Source organism: Oryctolagus cuniculus, chromosome 1, assembly GCF_051225735.1.
Source record: "Oryctolagus cuniculus isolate XC-2025 breed Fujian yellow rabbit chromosome 1, ASM5122573v1, whole genome shotgun sequence".
In the NCBI taxonomy this organism is placed as follows: domain Eukaryota; kingdom Metazoa; phylum Chordata; class Mammalia; order Lagomorpha; family Leporidae; genus Oryctolagus; species Oryctolagus cuniculus.
The window spans coordinates 153,914,747-153,933,084 of NC_142867.1; the positions used below are offsets into that span (position 1 = coordinate 153,914,747).

The 18,338-nt window shown below is 43.2% G+C and overlaps 1 protein-coding gene across 3 annotated transcripts in view; it reads left to right on the forward strand.

The window, feature by feature from the left end:
• RFK (riboflavin kinase) overlaps positions 1-15,828 on the forward strand; it is a 65,803-nt gene extending 49,975 nt beyond the window's left edge. The window contains exons 1-5 of one of the 3 annotated variants that reach the window (XM_089336639.1): positions 754-1,189; positions 2,021-2,172; positions 9,686-9,834; positions 12,335-12,437; positions 13,662-15,828. In XM_089336639.1, the coding sequence (XP_089192765.1) occupies positions 1,108-1,189; positions 2,021-2,172; positions 9,686-9,834; positions 12,335-12,437 (486 nt within the window). In that variant the 5' untranslated portion in view covers positions 754-1,107 and the 3' untranslated portion in view covers positions 13,662-15,828. Of the gene's footprint in view, positions 1-753; positions 1,190-2,020; positions 2,173-9,685; positions 9,835-12,334; positions 12,438-13,661 lie in introns of those variants that run through there. The other 2 variants (XM_002708243.6, XM_089336644.1) reach the window with 2 other exon arrangements.
• Positions 15,829-18,338: the final 2,510 nt, after the last annotated feature.

An 18,338-nucleotide genomic window follows, 5' to 3' on the forward strand; every position in this document is an offset into this window, starting at 1 on the left:
TGCCTCCTACAGCCAGGAGTGAGCCAGGCCGAACTCCGGTCCTCCCAGGCTGCACAATGCAGGCATGCTGGGTTGAAAGCAGAGGGCCTGGAGCCCGGTGCTCTGAAGCCGCCGCTCGCTTCCCTACACGCCTTCCCTTGTGAATTATCTTCGAGCTACTTCTGGAGGTAATCAGTTAGTTCCAAGGGTCGCAGGCCTGCACCTGCACTGCAGTGGCAATCACGCCTTTTATTGGCCTTACTGAATTCTCTAGGAGGCATCCAAAGCGGGGGAGCCGGCAGCGGCCGCATCTCAAGGAAGAACGCAGCGCGGATACCCTCCGTCTGCCACAGGGCTCCCGCTTAACCGTGGGGACGGCTCCCCGGAGCTTGCACTCGTGAAACTCACACCGTGGACAGCGGCCTGGGCTTCCTCTAGAAAGAGGTGGCCTTCGAGCTGGCTAGTTTGGAGTTTTAATAAATGTTTAAGGAGCGAATGGAGCCAATGATCACGGACGGCCAACCTAGCGGGTGCTCAGCAGCTCAAAGAGTATCTTGCTTTGGCATCAGGATTGTAATGAAAAGCTGGGAAACAAAAGAAACATCGAGGACTAGGAACGGTACTTTCGCGATGCTCTGGCTGAAAATGCGGTTCCTCCTACGGCGTCTGGAAGCGGGAAGCAGAAGGAAGCCGGAGACCGGGCGGAAGGGAGCGAGCTGGGGGCGGGGCCACGGCGGGGCGGGGCCACGGCGGGGCCGACTACGGAAGCCGAGCGGGCACAGCGGTTCTGCAGAGGAAGTGTGCGTGTGCCGGCGGCGCGGGGGCCAGGTTTTGAGTCCTCTTGCGCGGTCGTGCGGTCACACCCGCGCTTACTTCTGCCGTTGCAGCAGCTCTCGCGGCGGAGACGCAGTGCCTGAGTCCCTTGGCTCTTCTGTTGGGTCAGCGACGCGAGGGACCCACCGCGGCGTGTCGTCGGTGCCTCCCGGCCGGTGGTGCACCTACCCGGCCGGCCGGCAGAGCCCCGGCCCGTGTCCGCCGGCTGGTCCGGGGGATCCGGGCACCGCCTCCACGGCGGCTCCGCCGGACGCGCGGACCGGCCCCCAGCCCGAGCCCCGAGTGGACGGCGTCATGAGGCACCTGCCGTACTTCTGCCGGGGCCAAGTGGTGCGGGGCTTCGGCCGCGGCTCCAAGCAGCTGGGCATCCCCACAGGTGAGCGCGGGGCGGAGCGGAGCCCCCAGGCCTGGTCACGCGGGGGAGAGACGTGAGTCGGGACAGGGTCGTGGGCCCCCCAGGCCGGAGGCAGTACCCTCTCTGCCCCGATGCCCTGCCGCCCTTTGCTCGGGTTGAGAGAGCTCCTCTCTGCCCCTTGGCTCTGAACTCACTGGGAACCAAGGCTGAGAGGGGCTGAGGGGCCGGAAGCTGGAGAGGTATCTTAGGATCTTCTGCCTCCTTGCCCACCCAGGGTCGAGGTGGCCAAGCGTGGCACTTGTCTTGCTCATTAGAAATGTGATGTGGGCCAGATGGGCTGAACTTTCAAGGCGATGTTAAAGTTCGTTTCTCAAAATCTGCTATTGTATAGTGTCCAAGTGGTCACACAGGTAGTTGAAGGAGAGCCAAGTCGCTCTTTTCATGGGATTTAGTAATGAAACCTTGATTGCTTAATTTATTCTTAACAATACAGGCTAGGGCTGTCTCTGAAGTTCGGGCTTAGGCTTGTAATACTTTGAAACTAATCTTTTTAAGTGATTCGTAACCCACTTAGGAAAGACCAGGTCTAAAAGAAATATGTTTGTTTTGCACCTTTTCTTTGTTTGTCTGAGAGAGAGAGCGATTGAGATTTATACACTTTGTATCTCATTCCTGGCCTGTCCAGATGAAGAGGAGAAAGAAATACCAGCCACAATATGGAAGGATGGGATTGGTAAACACAGGGTCCTGGGAATTTTGGGAGTGTCGTGGTTGAGACGAGCCCTGCATGTGATTTTTACAGACATTTAGTGTGAAACTTGTAACACCAGAATATTTACTTCTGTTGTTTAGCTAACTTCCCTGAACAAGTCGTAGACAGCCTTCCGGCCGATTTCTCCACCGGCATTTATTATGGCTGGGCCAGCGTTGGAAGTGGAGATGTCCATAAGATGGTGGTGAGCATAGGCTGGAACCCATACTACAAGAATGTAAAGAAGTCCATGGTAAGAACTGTACTTTGCTCTGTCACTGACAATGCAATGGTGGTTTAAGTAATACACAGTATTTCATGCACAACAGTGTTCATCAGTGGTAGTTTCAATATAGTTAAAATTGTAGAAATTTTGGCAGCATACTTGAAGGATTTAAAAGTGAAGTATTTGGTTACTATTTGAATGTAATATCTTTTTCCCCTCGTTTTACTTTCAACTATTTGTCCCTTGGATCTAACGTGATTTTCTTGTAGACTTCAAATAGTTGGGTCATGGTTTAAATCCATTTTGGTAATCACTCCCTTCTTATTGGAGTGTTTAATCCTTTTAGAATAATAACTTATAAAGGGTGACGCCCTGTATTACATTAATTGTTCTGTATACCTTTAACTTTTTGCCCTTCGTTTCTTTAATTACTGCCTTTTGTCTTGATTTTTTTGTAAAGACATATTTTGATTTCCCTCTCATTTCCCTTTTCTAAAAAACATTTATTTGAAAGGCAGAGTCACACGCACACACGCACATACGCACACAGAGCGGGAGAGCGCTTCGATCTAGTGGTTCTCTCCTGAGTGACCACAATGGCTGGGGCTAGGCCAGCCCAGGCCAAAGACAGGAGCCAGGAACTCCGTGTGCGTTACCCATGAAGGTGGCAAGGACTCCAATACTTGAGCCATAATCTGCTGCTTCCCAGGGACGTTTAACAGGAGCTAGATCTGGAAGTGGAGCAGAAGGGGCTCAAACTGTCACTCCCATGCTGGCATGCAGACATCTCAAGTGTCAACTCCCCACACAGTAATGCCTGCTCCTCTTTCTCATTTCCTTTAATGGATTTTGTGTATAGTTTCTTTGTGGCTCTTGTGGGAATTAAATTTAGCACCCTGAAATTCTAGAAGTCTTTTTTTTTTTTTTTCCAGATTTATTTATTTATTTGAAAGTCAGAGTTACACCAAGAGAGGAGAGGCATAGAGAGAGAGAGGTCTTCCATCCAATGATTCACTCCCCAATTGGCCACAGCGGCCAGAGCTGCACTGATCCGAAGGCAGGAGCCAGGAGCTTCTTCCAGGTCTCCCATGTGAGTGCAGGGGCCCAAGCACTAGGGCCATCCTACACTGCTTTTCCAGGCCAAAGCAGAGAGCGGGATCGGAAGTGGAGAGCCGGGTCTTGAACCGGTGCCCATATGGGATGCTGGCGCTTCAGGCCAGGGCGTTAACCCAGTGCACCACAGCGCCGGCCCTAAGAAATCTAATTTGAGTTCATAACAATTTAAGTAGCGTATGGATCCCACAAATTACATCTTTATATGTTGTATCCCCAATAACAGATTAATACAGATGTTTCTTGGCTTCCACTGTGGAATTGCAATGGGGTTATATCCTGATAGGCTCATTGTGAATTTTAAAAATCCTAAATTTAGCCATCTTAAGTCAAAGACTAATTTTTTATGTATTTAATTTTTAAATCATGCAGAAAATAAAAAGTGGACTTAAAAACCAAGTTCATAATAATACTATTATGGGGTAGAAATGAGGTCTGAAATTGAGCTTGCCACAGTTAGTGTAGCTCATTTACTGTTTAATTACTTTGTTAATGCATTAAGTCCCGAATTTTCAATTCTGCAAGTATTTCAATGACATAATATTTATTTCAGAGTTACCATAAGTGGTACATTTGTTGCTCAGTTGAAATTTTTAGAGGTGTCCTAAACATAGGATGATGGAATAATGGTTAATGCTTACTAAAGGGATGGTGCTTACTGGTAAATTGAAACTCTTTTCTTTTTTAAATGACCTTGCAGGTGTACTCTTCTAATCCGACTTTCTTCTCACAGCACCCACACAGTTTAACTGTTTTACCTGTTAGATTTGGCTAAGTCTTTTGTTGGTTGGAGTGTATGGGAAAACAGATTGACAATCATGCTAATCCCATCTTCTTTGACTATTTAAATGAAGATACTTTGAAAAGTTTGGAAAAAATGGAATTAGAAGATAAGTTTAGGGAGTGGACATTTGATGCAGTGGTTCAGATGCTGCTTGAGACACCTTCATCTCACAGCAGAGTGCCTGGGTTCAAGTCTTAGCTCCTCTTGCAACTCCAGCTTCCTACTTACGCTTGCCTTGGAGAGCCGCAGGTACTCTGCTCCCTGCTAGGCACATGGGAGACCCAGATTGAGTTCCAGGCTCCTGGCTTCAACTTTGCCCAGCCCTGGTTGTTATGGGCATTTGAAGAGTGAACCAGTAGATAGGCACTCTCTGTCTCTTGTCATTCCAGTAAATAAAAATAAAGATAAACAAAAGATGCTTATTTTGATTTAAAAATGTGAAAACATGCCTCATTTTTATATGCATTTTTCATGGATTTTTTGAAGTGCCCTTGTAGAAGTATGTCACTTGAAACTCAGTGCTAGTATAAGCCAATAGTAGTGTCTCAGAATTACTTAACATTTTGTTCAGAATTTCACTGAAGTTTGTAGGATGGTGAAAATTATTTGTTGGAGGGGATAAGGAAAAGAGTTGATTAAAGATCAAAGAATACCTTACTGTAGAAAGAGAGAGGAAAGTAGAGGATGAAAGGCTGTGCCATCGCTAACTTTTCTTTAACTACTCAGCAGAAATATTACTATAGCACCAGTGACAAATTGCCTTGGAAGTTTGTCAGTAGTTAGGAAAAATTTGATTTCACAGTGGTAGAGTGTTCGTACATTTCAGAGTTTTTCTTTTTGCTTTTCTTTGACAGTAATAGACATCTATGAAATACCTGTTCAAGTCTTTTGCCCTACAAAAAATTGTGTTCTTTGTCTTATTGTGTCTTAAAGAAGCTTTTAGTATTTTATAGATCCAGTTCATTTGTTGGAACTGTATATTGCTGTGTTTTTGTTTTTAATACTCAATACTGTCTTTGAAAAACAGTGATCCTTAATATAATCCAGGTTATCATTTTTCTTTCATGATTGATTGGTGCTTTTTATAATCCATTTAACAACTCTGCCCACTTCAAAGTCATGAACTCATCTATGTATTCTTCAAAAAGCTTAATTGACTTTTCTCATTTGTGAGTATGCTGTCGTGTGTGGTAAGGGTAAAGATTACTATTTTTTCCTCATCTGCATGTAGAATTAACCTAGCCCATTTACTGAAAATAATATCCTGGGGCTAGCGTTGTGGCACAGCACATTAAGCCTCCGCCTGTGATGCTAGCTTCCCATATGGGCACCTATTCAAGTCCCAACTACTCCATTTCCAATCCAGCTCTCTGCTAATGTGCCTGAGAAAGCAGTGGAGGATGACCCAAATGCTTAGGCCCCTGCCAGCCACGTGGGAGACCCAGATAGAGTCCCTAGCTTCTAGCTCCAGCCTGACTGAGCCCCAACTATTGGGACCATTTGGGGAATGAACAAGAGGTTGGAAGAGGTCTCTGTTTCTTCTTCTTCCTCTCTAACTTTGCCTTTCAAATAAATAAATCTCAGAAAATGACAATCTGTGCTGCCCACCCTCCAGTGTTCCCCCTGCTCATAAACCAAGTGATCTTATGTATTTGAGAGTCCAGGTATCCAGTCCTACATAGTATTGGTCTGCTTGTCTAACCTTAGGCCATTATCACAAGGTCTTCATTTCCACAGCAGTATATTAGATCTTGATATCTGGTTGTACAGATACTCTAGTTTTGTTTTCAGGATTTACTTAGATAATTTTAGCATTTCCATGTGCATTTTAAAATTATTTGTTAGTTTCTACAATTAAAAAAAAAAACCTAGGATTTTTTTTTTCCTTTGGACAGGCAGTTAGGCAGTGAAAGAGAGAGACAGAGAGAAAGGTCTTCCTTCTGTTGGTTCACTCCCCTAATGGCTGCTACAGCCAATACTGCGCCGATGTGAAGCCATGAGCGGGGTGCTTCCTCCTGGTCTCCCATGCGGGTGCAGGGCCCAAGCACTTGGGCCATCCTCCACTGCCTTCCCGGGCCACAGCAGAGAGCTAGACTGGAAGAGGAGCAACCGGGACAGAATCCGGCGCCCCGACCATGACTAGAACCCAGGGTGCCGGCACCGCAGGCAGAGGATTAGCCAAGTGAGCCACGGCGCTGGCCAAAACCTAGGATTTTGATTGGGATAGCACTGAATCTATCGATCTGGAAGAGTAGACATCTTTACCATTACCCTCAATAATGACTTGGAATTGTCAGCATCAAGGTCGTGTATATTTTGGTTTCGTTTTTACTCAAATGTTTACTGAAAAGAAAAGTGAAATTTATTGATTCATATTCATAAAACCAAGGAGCCATCTTTTTAAGGGAAAATTCAGAAAATGCGTACAAAATGTATATTATGAAAAAACTGCATAGGTTTCAAATTTTTTGCACAAGAATAAACTTAGTTTTAAATTTCTTTGTTTCCTTGAACTTTTTTAAGTACACTTATATTTTAATTCATCCCACTCAGTGACATGTGGGAAATCGGAGTCCCACAGAGGTCGGTTATATGGTTACCGAAGTGTGCAGCTGTAGACTTTAGATTCTTAAATCAATGCTCTTACCACAGTATATGATCTCAACTCACGTGTAAGTGATTTTAAGCTTACTAACCTAACAAAAGCAAAGTTCTTATAAGAGTTGTGTTATAGGCCGGCGCCGCGGCTCGCTGGGCTAATCCTCCGCCTTGCGGCGCCGGTACACCAGGTTGTAGTCCCAGTCGGGGCACCGGATTCTGCCCCTCTTACAGGCCAGCTCTCTGCTGTGGCCAGGGAGTGCAGTGGAGGATGGCCCAAGTGCTTGGGCCCTGCACCCCATGGGAGACCAGGAGAAGCACCTGGCTCCTGCCATCGGTTCAGCGCGGTGCGCCGGCCGCAGCGTGCCAGCCGCGGCGGCCATTGGAGGGTGAACCAACGGCAAAAGGAAGACCTTTCTCTCTGTCTCTCTCTCTCACTGTCCACTCTGCCTGTCAAAATATATATATATATATATATAAAAAGAGTTGTATTATAATGGATGTATTAGTTTGATTAATCATTGATTAATGTATATATTTATTTTTTACTATTTAAGAAATACAAACTTCATGCATTTCATATGTACAAATTAGGGAACATGGTGATTCTTCCCAACTCTACCTCCCTCTCACCCTTCTTTTTCTTCCCTCTCCATTCTCATTTTTATTTTTTACAAAGATGTATTTTTAGTTAATTTTATACTCATAAGATTAACCCTACACTAAGTTGAGTTCCCCAAATAGTATGAAAAGAAAACAAAAAACAAAACAAAACAAAAAGTGTTCCTCAACAGTCAAGACAAGGGCTCTTCAAAATCATTGCATTGCAAAGCGTCAGTTCCACTCCTATAGATTACCTTTTAGGTGCTCTATTAGTTACCACAGATCATAGAGAACATATGGTATTTTTCTTTTTGTGACTGGCTTGTTTCACTAAGTGTAATCATTTTCAGTTGCATCCATTTTGTTGCAAATGACAGGATTTCATTTTTATTTTTTTACCACTGTGTAGTATTCCCATAGTGTATACTTACCATAATTTCTTGATCCAGTCTTCAGTTGATGGACACCTGGGTTGATTCCATACCTTAGTTATTGTAAACTGGGCTACAATGAACATGAGGGTATAGACAACTCTTTAATATCCTGATTCATTTCATTTGGGTAAATTCCCGGGAGTGGGATGGCTTGGTCATATGTTAAGTCTATATTCGGCTTTCTGAGGTATCTCCGTACCGTCTTCCACAGTGGCTGCACCAGTTTACATTTCCACCGACAGCGGATTAGGGTACCTTTTCCCCACATAGTCACTAGCATGTGTTTTTTGATTTCTGTGTGAGAGCCATTCTAATGGGTGAGGTGAAACCTCATTGTGGTTTTGATTTGCATTTCCTTGATGGCTAGCAATCCTGAGCATTTTTTCATGTCTATTGGCCATTTGGATTTCCTCTCTTGAAAAATGTCTGTTCAGTCCTTATTCTTGTTTTTTGAATTTCTGCATTTTTTTTTAGGCATTTGTGCAGTTGATTTTTCCCCCCTTTGGTGGCTTTTATCTTTGAGTTATGACACTACGGCTTAGTGGAACGTCTGTACTTTCAGTGAATACCAAGAGGTGTGTGGTGGGTGTGGCCAGTTAGCTGTGGTCAGTGCTCCAGGGTGGAGCGTGGTAGATCCCTCTTGTTAACAGCAGGAGGGAAATGGTATGATCACCCCCCTCACCTCCTCTCCTCCAAGCTGAGCAATGCCCGGTGTTGGCTCCCAGAGTGTTCCACACTCATCCACACCACTGTCTGAACCGCACAGATGATCTGCACCGTCCTCACTGTGAGCACAGTTCCCACGGCAATGAGCTGCTCTAGGCAACCAGGGAGCTCTGAGAGTGTACAGCAGCACCCAGTTTTTGCCCAGAAACCCAGCTACACTCTGCCTCCTCGCATGCAGTGTTTTCACAGTCTCAGCAACCAGGGCTCCCGTGCTCAAAGAGTACAAGAGGGTCCGGAGGGTCCAGTCCACCCCACCAGTCTGTCCTGTCCACAGAGAGACTGAAGGGTTCCCAGAGCTGCTGCCCCTGTGTATTCTGCCCTGACGGATTGAGCCTGATCCTCCCAGCCAGACTCAAAGTCAGCGGGGGACATGGGTTCTGCCCCCTGGTAAAATCCCTTGATTGGGGCAGGTGCTGTGGCATAGCGGGTGGAGCCACCACCACCTGCAGTGCTGACATCCCGTTTGTGTGCCAGTTCAAGTCCTGGCTGCTCCACTTCCAATCCAGCTCTTTGCTATGGCTGAGAAAGCAGTAGAGGATGGCCATGTCTTTGGGCCCCTGCACCCGCTTTGGAGACTCAGAAGAATCTCCAGGCTCCTGGCTTCCAATCAGATCAGATCTGCACAGCTCCGGCCGTTGCAGCCGTTTGGGGAGTGAACCAGCAGATGAAGGACCCCCCCTCTATCTCTGTCTCTCCTTCTCTCTCTGTGTAACTGTGACTTTCAAATAAATAAATAAATCTTAAAAAAAAAATCCATTGATCATATGCATGCATAATACCTGCTGACCACATCCCTATTTGCTTCACAATTCTGCTGGGCACATACAAGTGTCCCCGCAGGTGGTACTTCCCCTCATCCATTGCCAGGTGGGTGCAGCTGGCAAAGTAGAGACCATCCCTGCTAGTTGTTGGGTACGTGCACAAGAACTGGAGCAGCTGTTACCTGTGTTTGTCCATAAATGGTGCCAGCCCTCCCCACAGCTGGCCGCAAGTTGCTGTTGGGGGAGGGTAGTGGTGGGAGGGAGACTGGGAGAGACACACTGCCTCCCAGCCACCTTCCACCCCCCGACCCAGCAGTCGCCCTGTTGCCCTCAGGGTTTGGGGCTGCACTCAAAGACAGTGTTGTCCACTAGGCTGTCTCTCCAGCTGTAGCAACAGTGGCGTGGGCCTGTGCAGTCTGACCTCACCTGGCTTGCCAGAGCAGGCAGTTTTTCCGGATCCAAGCTGCTGGGTCCTTTGTTGTGTCCTTGCTCGTTACTGTGTGTCTGCACCTTCCACACAGGTCTGGGCTGTTTCCACTGCTTTCTCAGGACCTGCTACTGCAGCTGGACCCTCAGAGTGTGCTTTCTCCACTTTTTTTCTGCTAATTATGCCTGTCCTAGATCAGACCGCCCTCTTGCTATTCTGCCATCTTGGAACCCTCCTCAGTGTGTATGTATTTCAAGTCATCACATTGTATACTTTAAAAGCAGTTTTTATCAATTATAATTCAGTAAAGCTGGAAAAGAGCTATGCATAGATTATAAAGGAAAGTCTCGTTTTTAATATGAATATTTTCCTTTTATAAATTCTTTAAATCAGGGCTCTTTTTGTTTAATGGGTGCCATGAAATCTATATGTTCCATTAAATTATATGCCAAGGCTGTTTTTTTTTTTTTTCTGTTTCATTTAAAGATTTATTTGAAAGTCAGAGTGACAAAAAGACCTTCTGTCCCTTAGTATCACTCCCAAAATGGTCACAACAGCTAGGGCAGGGCCAGGCTGAAGCCAGGAACTCCATCTAGGTCTCCCACATGAATGGCAGAGGCACAGCACTTGGGCCATTATCCACTGCCTTCCCAGGCACATTGGCAGGAAGCTGCATCCACAGCTGAATAGCCAGGCCTTGAACTGTTACTCTGGCAAGAGATACCAGCTTCTCAAGCATGGCCCAACCTGCTGTGCCACAACCCCAGCCCTGTGAAGTGTTTTGAGTAAGTAAAACCCCTTCCGGCCACCCGCTCCCTGCTTCCTGGCCTCCCTGCTCCTCCACATGGCTCGCTCCTGGTACTTGGTACTTGGTATGAATCCAGATTTCCCTTTCTTTCGCAGATAGGGCCCTCACTCTCCTATGCATTTCTCACTGAATCAAAAGCTTAAAACTTAAAAAAAAAAAAAAAAGAGTAAGTAAAACTCACCTTAATCTAAAGTTCTCATGTAATATTTCCTTCCCTTTTTTGATCTGATTTATATTTTAAGGGCACAGGTAAAGCAGATATGTTAGGTTAGAAGGAAACATTGATTAAATTGAGATTTCCATGTTTGATTTTAAAAAATAGGCCATTCATAATTTGTTTTAATTACTTTGTTGCTTTTTTACTCCAGTTTAGCTGTTCTCTTAGCAGATTTATGATGAAATATTTATCATATTGAAGTATTTAATTTTAAGAATCACTTCAGAGATGATTTTCTCAAGTCACATACTTTAAGATATGCCTCTAATATCAAGGCAGTGTTTCTGGTTGCTTATACTTAAACTTGCTAGTTTCCATTGACACCTTTGTAGTTCAGTCCCAGCCATCTTATTTCAGTATTTGGTCTTTTAGTTGGTCTTTCTGCCTTTTGAAAGCAGCTGCGTTCTGTAAGGGAATCTAGTACAGTTCAGATGACTTATCTGAACCAGAGACATTCTGGGGCATCTTTTGCCCTCTGCGCTGTTTTCCTCCAGCCCACCCTGTCCCTGTGTGTCACATGGCTTCCTGATCAAGAACCTGCCTGTTTCTTCTGCCTCTGCATCAGTCCTCAGCTCTGCTGATTTCAGTACCCCAAGGTGGTACTGAGGAAGCTCAGAAGCCACTCGGTTTACCAGGACATTTGAAGCAGGCTTGTCTTGACCTCAGGTGCTTTTAGTAACATCTCCTGATGCTCGATTCATCCTCTCTTTTTTGTCTTTGCTCAGTTTTTCAGCTCAAGACTGATAACTTCTTTTGAGAAATGTCAATTTTTTTTAAATATATGTATAAACAACAGATGACACCAGATTTGTGGTATAGCATATCTACTGCCTCACAGTTATCTTTACTTGTAAATTAGGGGCTGAATTGGTGATGGAAGAAGTCAGGAAAAACTGTACTTAGATTTTAACGTAGGTCTCTAAGATTTTAATGAAGATTGTTTCATTAAATTTTTTTAAAAGATTTATTTATTTATTTGAAAGGCAGAGCCGCAGAGAGGCAGAGGCAGAGACAAGAGAAAGAGAAATCTTCCATCCACTGGTTCACTCCTCAGATGATCTGTAGCCAGGAACCAGGAGCCTCTTCTGCGTCTCCCACGTGGTTGTAGATGCCCAAGGACTTGTACCATTTTCTACTGCTTTCCCGGGCCAGTTTCTACTGCTTTTCCAGGCTGGATTGGAAGTGGAGCAGCTGGGACTTGAACCAGCGCCCATATGGGATGCTGGCACTGTAGATGGTGGCTTTACCCACTATACCACAGCACCGCACTGGCCCGATTGTTTCATTAAAATTAAGACAACATTGCGGTCATCGTTGTGGCTTAGGAGGGTAGAGCCACCATCTGCCAATGCTAGTATACTCTGGGGGTGCTGGTTTGTGTGCAGTTGCATTTTCACTTCTGATCTAGCTCCCTGCTGATGGCCAGGGAAAAGCAATGGAGGATGGCCCAGGTGCTTAGGCCTTTGCTTACCCTTGTGGGAGACCTGAAGAAGCTCTTGGCTCCTGGCTTCAGCCTGGCCCAGGGCTGGCTGTTGTGGCCATCTGGGGAGTGAACCAATGGATGGGCGCTCTCTCTCTGTCTCTCCCTTTCTCTTGGACTTTGATTTTCAAATAAATAAATAAATCTTTTTTTTAATTAACCTACCATAAACAAATATTTCAAATTTCAAATGTTTTGTGAGCTAATGGTGATCTTTTCAACATTTCTTGATTTTTAGGAAACTCACATCATACATACCTTCAAAGAGGACTTTTATGGGGAAATCCTCAATGTGGCCATTGTTGGCTATCTTAGACCAGAAAAAAACTTTGATTCTTTAGGTAAGTTCTTATTTTGATCTTCTTAAATGTTATTACTGCTGCTACAACCACTACAATAATGATGGCAGGACAGATAATATTTGAACATTTAATTGTGCTAGGCACTGTTTTAAAACTTTACATAAAGTAGCTCCTTTATCTCCCACAACCACCATCTGAGGAAATTGGCACAGAGTTGTTAAGTCATTTTCCCAAAGTCACTGTCTTAGTCCATTTTCTGTTGCTGTAACTCGAGGGTGGGAAACTTTTTTTCTCAAAGGGCTACTTGGATATTTATAGCATCATTCGCAGACCATAAAAAATTATCACCTTAAAAATTAGCCTGCTTTAGATTTATTGAAATTTGAGTTCTACATGCACTTGCCTGGGCAAAGCCAGATCAAATGATTTCACCACCCCTGCTACACCATGGCCTAGGAAATTTACAAAGAGTAGACGTTTAGATTGTTCAAGGTTCTGCAGCTGGGAAGTCAAACGTGGCACTCGCATCTGGTCTGCCTCTGGGGAGTGCCTTCTTGCTGCATTGTAACACAGAGTCGCATGGTGAGACAGTGTAACAGTGCTAGTGATGGCTCACCTTTGGAACCAAGCCACTCCCTCAGTAACCTGCTAATCCATGAATGGATTACTTCATTCATGAAGACAAAGCTGTCATGACTGATTTTCTTCCCAAAGTTCCGTTTCCAGATGCCAGTCAAATATGACTTTGGGGATTAAGTTTCCAGCACACAAATTCTGGGGGATGACCAAACCATAGCTATCACGTAGTACATGATAAGCCTGGGTTCATAGCCAACAGACTGACTGCCTCTCTCCTACGTCATGAAGTTAATCTTGCAAAATGCTTGAAGTGTGAGAAACAACAAATCAGAGAACATTGGAAACCAATGTGATCAGCTGTTTATTAGAGTAGTGTGATAGTTTGGACTCTTACTGTAAAGTTTCTTTTAACAGTGTTAAAAGAGAACAGATAGTGACTCTGTTTCTTCCATTTGGTATTTGCAGTGTATGTTTGTGCCCGTACCTTTCTGTGAGAAATTACAAGATTAAGGACTTGTTTTGTGTGCTACTGACTTTTAGTTAAAAGGCTAGAAGAAGGGATGGAACAATTATTTGGCATCTACCCTGTGCCAGCAGTATTTTTAGGAGAGGCTGAAGAAGGGAAAAATAAAAAAGTACATTTGTGGTTTTTCATTAGCTTTATCTGATGTATTCTCTCTACAGAATCACTTATTTCAGCAATTCAAGGTGATATTGAAGAAGCTAAGAAACGACTCGATTTACCAGAACATTTGAAACTCAAAGAAGATAATTTCTTCCAGGTTCCTAAAAACAAAATAATGAATGGCCACTGATGAAAAAAAATTAACCTTATTTATTCATTCACTGTTTTCTAGCATTTCACTGTTCATAACTATGCAGTGTCATCTTGGTTAATTTTTCAGAAATCAAACATTTTCCTACAGCTGTGGATTAAACAGTACAGTGTAGCTACATATTATGCTTCAGCTGTTAAATTAAACCCATCATGCTATAGTGCTGAAAGGATTCACTTAAAAATCAAGATTCTTTTTAATGTATTACTTTGATTAAAATGTACCACTAGAAAGATACTAAGTGTCTTAAAATGGAAATGAAATTACATTTGTGAGTCTGAGTAAAAAGACAAGTCACTAATTTAAGATGATAACTGTAACTCTCGTGGTAAGATACCAGCTGTGTGATTGTATGGCATATGCTGACAAACAGAAGGCTTAGGGAAGTAAATGCACTAAATAAAAGGTTGATAGCTTACTATAAACCTAAAAGGGAAAATCCAGACTTTGTATTTTTGATATTTTGTGCATTAATATATTATTACAGAAATGAAAGCTTTTGTGAGATTTCATTTTACTCATTTCCTTTATGACATCAAATCATTGTCCTGTTTCCATTTGTGGCTAGTGCTGCCTCTGTTCTAAGTGGTTTAGACTCTCTGCCAATCAGTTTGTCTCAGAAGACAGTAAATTAAGAGTTTCAAATCTAGAGGTCTCCTATTTCTTCTTTCTTTTAAAGTTTTTCTAAAATTTTATTTTATGTGAGAGATGGAGAGAGAGTCCTGCAACGGCTGAGACTAGGCCATGGCCGAAGCAGAGGCCAAGAACTCAATCCAGGTCTGCTACGTGGGTGGCAGGATCCCAACTGTGTGAACCATCCCTGCTGATTCCCAGGGTCTGCATTAGCAGGAAGCCGGCATCCGGAGTCAGAGCCAGGAATTGAACGCGCACAATCCAGAGAATGTTAGTGTCTTAACCAGAGTCCTAACTGAGGCCAAGTGACAGCCTCCTTTCTTAAGAGTGTATATTCTTGTTCTGGAACATTTTTCTGGACTTTGGTTCTTTTTTCCTTTAAGCCATTGTCAGTGTCACAGTTTTTTTACATTTGAAATATCCTACAACTGTACACTTAAGAGATTGCGTCTGTGTTTACTATTCTGTCACTGTATGAACAGTGATTAAGCGTGTATCTGCATTGCATTTTCAGAAAGTCAACAACAAACTTCATCATTAGACTTCCTCAAGATTTAAATGAACACATAACTGCTCTTTGGTATGTGTTAGTTCTTAAAGACACAAAATGCTGTTTTCCCCTTAGGGAAACTACTTAAGGGCCAATTAAACTATGAAATACTTAGAAAGTTATTTATTTTTTAATGCAATTACATGTTCCTGAGCAAATCTAAACTGTTGTAGTTGCATATGCATAATGTAATTTAATATTAAAGCATGGTTATAGCTTGAGGAAAGGTATAAATAAAGTTTTAGCTAAATGATCTTTGTACTGTGCATTTTTCCTCCGATTTTTGGTCACTTGAGTCTTTGTTTATATGGGCAGAAAGTTGAAATCATTGAATATTTAGGAAGTTAAGATTACAGATTGTTCTGAGCCTCCTGTAATACTACATTGCATCACTGTTCACTTTAGTAGTATTTTTGGTGGTGGCAGGGATGGTTGAGTGTAGGTATAGAATTATGTGGAAGGTAATTTTAATGATCACTTGCTACAAATCATTTTTCTGTAACCTGCATAAGTGATTTAGAGAATTGATTTTAATAAAAATAATTATAAAGTATATAGAAAAATATGTATAGCTGTTGCTGAAGAGGGAAGTATGGGCAATCGATTATTTAACTTTGTGGTAGTATGAATTTATACCAGACGTCCCAGTTGAGCTTTTTCATTGTTGTATAAAACTATTTAGAAGATACAGTTTTCCATGTTAGAAATTCCAAACATGAGATTAGCTTCAATTATCAGTGGCTTTATGAGCAGTTAAAAACCAATATGGAAAGCATAAAAACAGATTTATGTTTGTTTTGTCTAAATAAAGTCTGAGTTTTTTTTCTTTGCATCAACTTGAATTTTTTGTTGTCGTTTGAGAGACACAGACTTAAGAGCTGCCACCTGCTAGATCACTCCCCAGATACCTGCAGTGTCCCAGCCAGTGCTGGAGCCCGGAGCAAGGAGCTCAGTCTGAGTCTCCCATGTGGGTGGCAGGAAACCCGACTGCGTTGATCCATCATCTGCTACCATAGATCGGGAGCAGAGCTGGGAATCAAACCTAGGCAATCTGATATGGAATGTAGGTTCTTAACCAGTGTCTTAACTACTAGGCCAAATGTCCGACCCTGACTCTTTTACTTTTTTTTAACTAATTTCCTGGCAGATTGTTACTTTTTTAAACTTTTATTTAGTAAATATAATTTTCCAAAGTACAGTTTATGGATTACAATGGCTTTTTCCCCCGCATAACTTCCCTCCCACCCGCACCCCTCCCATCTCCTGCTGCCTCTCCCGTTCCATTCACATCAAGATTCATTTTCAATTCTCTTTATATACAGAAGATCAATTCAGTATATATTAAGTAAATATTTCATCAGTTTGCACCCACACAGAAACACAAAGTGTAAAATACTGTTTGAGTACTAGTTATAGCATTAATTCACATTGGACAACACATTAAGGACAGAGATCCCACATGAGAGGAGTAAGTACACAATGACTTCTGTTGTTGACTTAACAATTTGACACTCTTGTTTATGGCATCAGAAATCTCCCTAGGCTCTAGTCATGAGTTTCCAAGGCTATGGAAACCTCTTGAGTTTGCTGACTTCGATCTTATTTAGACAAGGTCATAGTCAAAGTGGAAGTTCTCTCCTCCCTTCAGAGAAAGGTACCTCCTTCTTTGATGGCCCTGTTCTTTCTACTGGGATCTCACTCACAGAGATCTTTCATTTAGGTTCTCTTTTTATTTTGCCAGAATGTCTTGGCTTTCCATGCCTAAAATACTCTCATGGGCTCTTCAGCCAGATCCGAATGCCTGAAGGGCTGATTCTGAGGCCAAAGTGCTGTTTAGGACATCTGCCATTCTATGAGTCTGCTGTGTATCCTGCTTCCCATGTCGGATCGTTCTCTCCCTTTTTGATTCTATCAGTTAGTATTAGCAGACACCAGTCTTGTTTGTGTGATCCCTTTGACTCTTAGACCTATCATTGTGATCATTTGTGAACTGAAACTGATCACTTGGACTAGTGAGATGGCATTGGTACATGCCACCTTGATGGGATTGTATTGGAATCCCCTGGCACGTTTCTAACTCCACCATTTGGGGCAAGTCCAATTGAGCATGTCCCAAATTGTACATCTCCTCCCTCACTTATTCCAACAGTGACTTGATCAGCCCTTCTGACTGTTGATATATAATTTAATATTTTATCCCTTTTAGTATTTTTTTGGTTCTAGTTAATACTATTGGTTGAACTCTGTAATTAACACACATTTATTCATAGGTGTTGAAATTTAACTGAAAAGTGATGCCTGTTAAATACTTATTTTTTTTTTAAAGATTTATTTATTTGAAAGAGAGTAGGAGAGGCAGAGAGAGAGTTCTTCATCCGCTGGTTCACTCCCCAGTTGGCCGCAAGGGCCAGAGCTATGCCGATCTGAAGCCAGGAGCCAGGAGTTTCTTCTGGGTCTCCCACACGGGTTCAGAGGCCTGTGAATTCACTTGGGCCATCTTCTATGCTTTTCCAAGCCGAGCAGAGAGCTGAATCGAAAGTGGAGCAGCCGAGATGTGAACTGGCACTCATATGGGGTGCTGGCACTGTAGGCAGCGGCTTTACCCACTACGCCACAGCACCGGCCCACAGATTGTTACTTTAAGGTATGTGAAAGGTCCTGAGTAGAGTGTTGTGACAGCTGTAGGGAGGATTTGGCATTCAATGGTAGTTCTGCAACCAAGTGCCTTTCCTTAACAGCCTCTGTTTTTGTACCTGGAGCACATTCGCAGGACATCAGTACCCTGAAAAATCCACTCTCTCTGAGAAAGGGTTCTGATTATTTTTCAGAGTTACCAGAGTATAAGTTTGGGCTCCCTGCATAACTGCCGCTCCAAAACTGGGTTCTGTAATCTTCAGGACATGTGTCAGCAAGCCTGTGCACAGTAAGTAAGATGGGCTTCATTTACCTGTATTGCACATAGTCAACAGTCATTCCTACCACTCTGTTGTTCACCAGCTATGAAGGCTTGAAAGCTAGCGGTTAGTGCTCCTTCTGTAATGTGATGCTGGTCAGGGAGATGGAGGTGGAAGTCTGCTTAGACTTGATGAGGCAGTTTTGCTTTCCTGCTAAAGTGTTAGTCTTTTCTTATTCTCCTCTTACCTGGAAAATGGGTGTTAGGTTGGTAGAGAAGAATCAGCCTGATCTTCAGAGGCAGAAACAGGAAATAATTCTACTCTGCCAAAGGAGAGGCTATCTTATTTAAGAGTTAGCAGAAACAAAGCTAGAATAAGTACTACAAAGAAGGCAGATAAAGGGAACATTAGAAAAATTGAAATAACATGTAAAGAAAAGTATCAAAAA